General features: G+C 39.5%; 1 protein-coding gene across 1 annotated transcript in view; it reads left to right on the top strand.

The window, feature by feature from the left end:
• Positions 1-2,109: 2,109 nt before the first annotated feature.
• LOC123311648 overlaps positions 2,110-6,934 on the top strand; it is a 29,745-nt gene continuing 24,920 nt past the window's right edge. The window contains exon 1 of the mRNA XM_044895719.1: positions 2,110-5,652. Within this exon, the coding sequence (XP_044751654.1) occupies positions 2,321-5,652 (3,332 nt within the window). The 5' untranslated portion in view covers positions 2,110-2,320. The remainder of the gene's footprint in view (positions 5,653-6,934) is intronic.

Genomic DNA, 6,934 nt, shown 5'->3' with positions numbered 1-6,934 from the left:
ATTCGAACCAATAGCAAATACACTACAAGATGTTTTTATCAATTTTGTAGATGTTCAACGTCATATAAATTTTATTATAGATATATGTGTAAAATATCGTTCCGATGATGCATGCTTCACAGAAATTTTTTTCAAAGCATCATTTATTGCTCAGAGTCTCGATATAGAGATTGGAAAACCAAGAATTTGCGGTAGACAAATGTCTAATTATGAAGCATCTTCAGCTTAAGATTACTTAAAATAATCTATATTCATCCAATATTTAGATCATCTGATTTTAGCTCTTAAAACGAGATTCTCAAAAGAGCATGAAATGCTTTTTTCTTTGCTCAATATTTTACCCAAGAATTCAAAATTACCAGATATTGAATCTTTCGCATGTAAGGTCGGCCATATTTATAACATTTAAGATTTTATTGAGCTCGATGCAGACGTTCGGTCTTGACGATCATTTAATTGATTCCATCTTTTTGGAAATTTTTCGATAGTCAACGTTAGATTAATTTTTCTGTCAATAAAACTAACCGTAGATGATGGAAATGTGATACATATTCTGAAAGAGCAACTCATCTTGTTGAAAATCTGAAGATTTTATGGAGCTCGTTCCAGCAATTCGGTCTTGACGATGATTTAATTGATTCCATCTTTTTGAAAATTTTTCGATAGACACCGTAAGAGTAATTTTTCTTTCAATAAAACTAACCGTAAATAGAAATGTGATACATATTCTGAAAGAGCAACACCTCTAGTTGAAAATTTGAAGATTTTATGGAGCTCGATGCATCCGTTCGGTTTTGACGATCATTTAATTTATTCCATCTTTTTGGAAATTTTTCGATAGTCACCGTTAGAGTAATTTTTCTTTCAATAAAACTAACCGTAGATGGAAATGTGATACACATTCTGAAAGAGCAACTCCTCTAGTTAAAAATCTGAAGATTTTATTGAGCTCGATGCAGACGTTCGGTCTTGACGATCATTTAATTGATTCCATCTTTTTGGAAATTTTTCGATAGTCACCGTTAGAGAAATTTTTCTTTCAGTAAAACTAACCGTAGATGATATTTTGCCCCCCTGAGAAAAATTTATGTGGGCGCCTATGGAGGTCGACGAATAAAATGTAATATGTTTTTCGTCCTTGATACATAAATAACTACATATTTCCAGAATTTTCGCAAATTTCTTGTTTCTTTTACTTGTGTGTTTATAATATAAACCTTAATATCAAAAATAAGTAAATATCATGGAAAACAAAGTTCTAGCACAGTTTTTGGTAGGATTGGGAAGAAAAATCAAATTCCGTTCAATATCTTCGAAATCATTGATAAAAACAAACATGGTATTTATATTCTTGGTCTTTTTGAATTTTTGGAAAATGTATACCTACCTAATTATAATGCTTTTTCAAAATGAAATTATTTCAATAACCTTATAAACAAACATGGTATGTATTTATATTCTTGGTCTTTTTGGATTTTTGAAAAATGTATAATCATCATGCTTTTCTCAAAATGAAATTATTTCAAACATATAAAGTATAATTTATTAACTTCTCATTATTTGACAGATGTCCCATCGACAACAAAATTAGATACTGATAATTCTTATCTGGTTCTTTTTCCGATCGGTATAATCGAAAAATGTGACATTGCCTACTTTTTGCTGTGTTCACCTCGAAGAAATATAACTCGAGATCCTTACTTCTTATAAGTCGGGCCCTTCTGCGCCTTAGTAGAACACCCTGTAACCCACCACGAACCACGATATAGGTAACATATGTGAGAAATCATTTCAGGTATAGGTGGATGACATCTTATAGGCTCCTACTGAAAGAGTTTGCATTATTACGGAACAGGCTCCGAGTCTTCGGGTGAAGGAGTTGGCTATTAGAACGATATCAATCAAGGCTACCTGGTGCAACCCTAACTTAGCATCTAAAAAGCGGTACACTGTTGGCCAAAGCGCAACGAAAGGCGTGGCGTATAATTGTCGACGCCCTCCATCTTCCAAATTCAAAATAATTCCATGACCCATTAAGGACAAACGAGTCGTCGGGAAACTTCGATAGAACTTCGGTTTTATTCGGACGAAATTCTCATGGAGCATGTCCCGGTATCTGTCAGTGTACGTCTACCTATTCTGATGCGAATCGGTTTCATCGTTCCCGTCTAGTGAATACGATGATGTAATTACTGGAATCCCGTTTCCATGGGTTTTATAGCAATGTTAAGACCGAGTGGATGTGACGGGATCTTCGTTCGGATCATCGTATGTTAGTGAAGTTGGTTAAACGCAATATGTGCGAGAGGGGCTGAGTGAAATGAGCAGCGCCTCGCTGCCGCCCTTGCCGGCCCTCATTCCCATATCAGTTTTACGAAAAAGCCCCCTCAGTAACAATAACAGTGAAGTTGGAGAAGAAAATTATCGAGATTGTGTCCCCTGCATTAACCGTAAGAAGGTTATTGACGTGCAGCGCCGAACGCGGCCCGCGAGGCAATCTCCCGACGTCCTGATCGATAACTCACGATCACGTGACGCGAGCGCCGCCCCACAGTCCCGGAAAATAAGGCCTGAACGTCACCGTAAATCAAACAGACAACGCGACCGCCACCGACGTGCCAAAACGAAATCGAGAAGCCGCGACGGGGATCTGTGCCATCATCAGGATCAGCCGCCTATCAATCCGCGGGTCAACCCGATCTTCGTCTGGGTGAGGCAAGAGGACACGCGAATCGTGGAAGTGAAATGCGAAGATTACGACAAGAGGAACCGCATCCTCCTTACGAAGACGCCGCAGGGTTGGAGGGCGACCCCCAGGACGGAAACCCTCGTCCCCTCCCAGAAGGAGGAGGATGACAGAAAGCATTACCATCATCACCGCAGTAAGAAATCCAAGAGGAACAAGGTCAAACAGAAATCGGCAGCTGTGCAGGTCGAGGACCTTCATTACGAGAACGATGAGGATGTTTTGGCAGCTGACAAACAGGAAGAGTCGCAACCTGACTGGGAATCCCCGGTGAACGTTGAAACTCTCCTGCCTTCTCACACGATACACGTCCATAGAAAAGATTCGCGCCGTTCAGAACAATCATGTTCCATCGAAAACAATGTGAACAGTGCAGTTAACGAAAGTGCGCAGATTGATTTCAAGTGCAGTGCTGAAACCAGCCCGCTCGACAATCTACTAGCTGTCGCGGAGTTGGAATTCAACGAACAAATACAATCCGGGCAGTGGGAAAGTTCAGAACATCACCAAACATACGACAAAACAACGGAAAGTGATACGATAGAAAATCTGGAGATGAACGAAGAGCAAAAGGATTTAATGGAAGATATAGAACATCTCCAAAACCTCATCGAGTCCTGTAATCAAGACGTGGGAGACAAAATGACAACTGAAGATAATATCATCACCACATCTCAGAAAGAAGAATGCGATTATACGGAAGACGAAGAAAATAATTTGGCGATGAACGACATACTGAGCAGGTTGGAACAATCGCTCAGAAGTCCGGAGGTAATAGAACTGGAACCGAGTCAATGTGATACACAAGAACAAATGGATAAGGAGATACCCAATCAGTTGAACGAAGAAGGACCGAACCAATGTGATAATTTAACTGCATTAGATGTAAATACTTCCGAGATCAGTTTAGACAGAGTCGAACCTGAAGACTTTGAGAAAAGTTGCGATAACCCTCAAACAGTTGACGAACCAAAACAAGAGCAACCAACGGATTTATCTTTGAAGACAATGAGAGACTTAACAATCGAAATACCGCCAAGAAACGATTATTGCGAACAACCCACTGACTTGAGCCTACCAAGAGAGAATAAGCTCAGTCAGAGTGAAATATATAGACCACCTTCTCAAAACTCAGAAGCGTTACAATCTCCACAACCAAGCGGATTACCAGCCGTCTTACCGTCACCTGGTATCGTTTCGCCTGGGAACATTATTAACATAGCTTCAAACGTAAAAGATAAATCGGCCATTCCAGAAACAAACCATCAAATTCCAGAGCTTTCAGACAATCCAGAAATAATGATCGAGAGTCAAAAGAAACCTTTAGATTTAGGAAAATGTCGAAAATCGGCTAGTCCCACCGTTACTTGCTCGCAAGAAGTGAATAGTCCACTGATAGAAGATGAACCTCCTGTAAAAAAACCTAAAACGTCAGAACCTGTAACTTTGGAAGAACGTTTGGCTGTTGAATCCAAAACCATCGAAGACGTATCCCAATCCATGCTTAAATCATCTGATCCATCGAATAAGGATTTAGACATCACCCCTTTAACGCAACTTAATCAATTATTATTGGACGAGTCGCTAAATATACCCGATCCTATGTTGGTCCCTAAGAAGATTCTAAGAAAAATCATCTCGAATCCAGGAAAAGAAATACCAGAACTATTGAACAGTAGGCCGGAACTCAGATTACCAGAGGCTTTGGAATTCCCGCATCTTCTGCAGGACCCTGATATACTGGTTATCACCATACAGCAACTGGAGGAAATCATAAAGCAACAGAGTCCAATGCCGAAGAAATTACAAAAGCCCAACGATAAGACGGTAGACAAAAAGTCCACGAAAACAAACGACAAGGAAGATTCATGGAAAAGGGGTATGCACGAGACTGGAGAAACTATTAAATTCAACAACTATACAGAAAACAAAGAGGCGAAAAGTAGCAATGATTACGGTGATATGGATATAGCGTCTAATGCCGCTTTGAATCAGCTGCTCTGGTTGCCTTATATGAACCAGTTCGAAGCTTTGCAGTTTAGCAGGAATCCAGACCTTATGATGGCCTTAGCAAACTCTAATATGGCTAGAACAATGCCATCTTCTCCAAATCTATCTCATCTGATGTCGAATAATGGTTTTCCATCTGTACCCGGTAACTTCAGAATGCCTTCTTACAATAGTCCATTCGATATGAATTTGTGGCAGAGTTCACTCCTTCAAGCTGGATTGCTGGGACAAAAGAATGCAACAAATAGTTTCGACATGAGAAATCCTTTTAAAGATTTAATGGGAAGAGCGAATTTCGAAGATATGAATAGGAAATACATGCATAATCAGAAGTATTCGATGGAAAACAAGTACGCCATGCAAAATCAGTTCTTTCAACCACCGCCTTCAATGTCCAGCTTGTCGAATCCCTACATGAATCACTCGCAAGCCTGCCAAGCGAATATAAAAACGAGAATGCCAGTTGCTTCGCAGACCAGCTCGGGTACTTTAAAAAATTCGAATCCTCAAAATACGAGAATGAGTAATGCTCAGAGGCAACACATGCAGGAAAAACCGTATAATCAGGGTTCGATCAGGATGAAACCTGTTCACAAATTGATGAGCAACGTGAAACAGCAACAGAAAGAGGACATTCACAATCAGGTGCATCATTCGAAGGAGAGATATGTGGATGGAAAAACCGGCCATTATGCCAGCCAGCCTATCGATCTTTCAGGTGCCAGCTCAACAACAGTAGGGGGTAAATCGGAAGTGATGAAGCGCCAACTGATCGATTCCCTGAACCAGTTGAATCATTCGAGGAACGATGACGTTGGTGAGGTCGGAAGCACGACTGCCAGTATAGAAGAGATGCAGGAGGCGCACAAGCATCTTTGGCATCCCTTATTCGGCACGTGAGTCATCTATTTATTACTACCTTCAATCCGTAGCTTCCCTCGTATTCTTATAAATATTAATGGTAAATAATCGATCAGTTGACAGCACTCTGTGAAGCTTGTAGAATTACCTTGAGGTTTTCGATTTTTTTCAAGTGCAATTTAGTACAATGTTGGGGGATTTTTTGCTGTCAAATTGTAGGAGGAGTTGCGTGTTCTCTTAGGCTAAATTTAAGCTTGGAGAACCAATGAACTAACCGAATGTTTTTTAATAATCACATCATCACATTCACGGACTCACTGCGGAGTTTCTTTATAGTTTAAGGGCTAGCAACATTCACGAGAAAAATTTTTAGGAAGCCTGATTCTCCAATACATATATGATTCCTCGGAGTCACTCGGACTCGAATAAAAAATGACACTTTTTCTAGTGCGCAACGCAACTTCATACTTGGAAATGATGAATTTTAGGAGAGTTAATTTTTGGTGCATCTACTTTGGAACACAATAATTGAGAATATGAATCTTTTTTGGCAGTCATTTTGACCGTTGCTAAATGCCTGGCAGACGCCATTTTTTATGAAGAAAGAAGTGAAATTTGAAACCATTCCAGAAAAGCTCAAATTTTTATACGAGGATGTATTGACATCTATAATAGTTACCCTAGACCATGCATAAAAAAAATATTGCGTTACCATAGCAACGAACAATATCTCATTAGAAGTGCCAGTGTGAAGTTAGAGGTCATAAAAGTAAACCAGAGTTACGCAATAAATTAAAAGAAAGATGTCGACCGAAATTGTGAAAATCGAAAAATTGGAGTATCGAGCCATCATCAAGTACCCCTATTTAAAAGGGATAAGAGGTATGCAGATTTACGAAGATATGCTTAATACCCTTGGTGATCAATGTCCTTCGTATGCGACCGTGAAAAATTGGACTACAAGCTTCAAAAGAGGTAAATTTTCCATTGAAGATGATGATCGATAGGGAAGGCCAGTTTCTGTGTCAGTCCCTGAAAATATCGATACAGTTCATGACATGATTGTATCAGACCGTCGAATTGGGCTAAACGGATATCTGAAGCACTGAATATTTCATACGAACGCGTTCATTATATGTATAGTTCACGTCAATTTGGACATGAGAAAAATTGCTGCAAAATGGATCCCCAAATGTTTGAATGTTGACCAAAAGCGTGTTTCAACATTATTGTTGATGTTGCATGTATAGTCGGTTCAAAAATAGTTTTGTATAGTGATCCAGGGTCCAAAGGACAGGTTAGATTTGGCTATTTCTT

The sequence above is a fragment of the Coccinella septempunctata genome, chromosome 1 (genome assembly GCF_907165205.1).
Source record: "Coccinella septempunctata chromosome 1, icCocSept1.1, whole genome shotgun sequence".
NCBI classification, from domain to species: Eukaryota; Metazoa; Arthropoda; class Insecta; order Coleoptera; family Coccinellidae; genus Coccinella; species Coccinella septempunctata.
The sequence above is the reverse complement of the archived record's forward strand: the minus strand, read 5'-3'. Positions and strand labels throughout refer to the sequence as shown.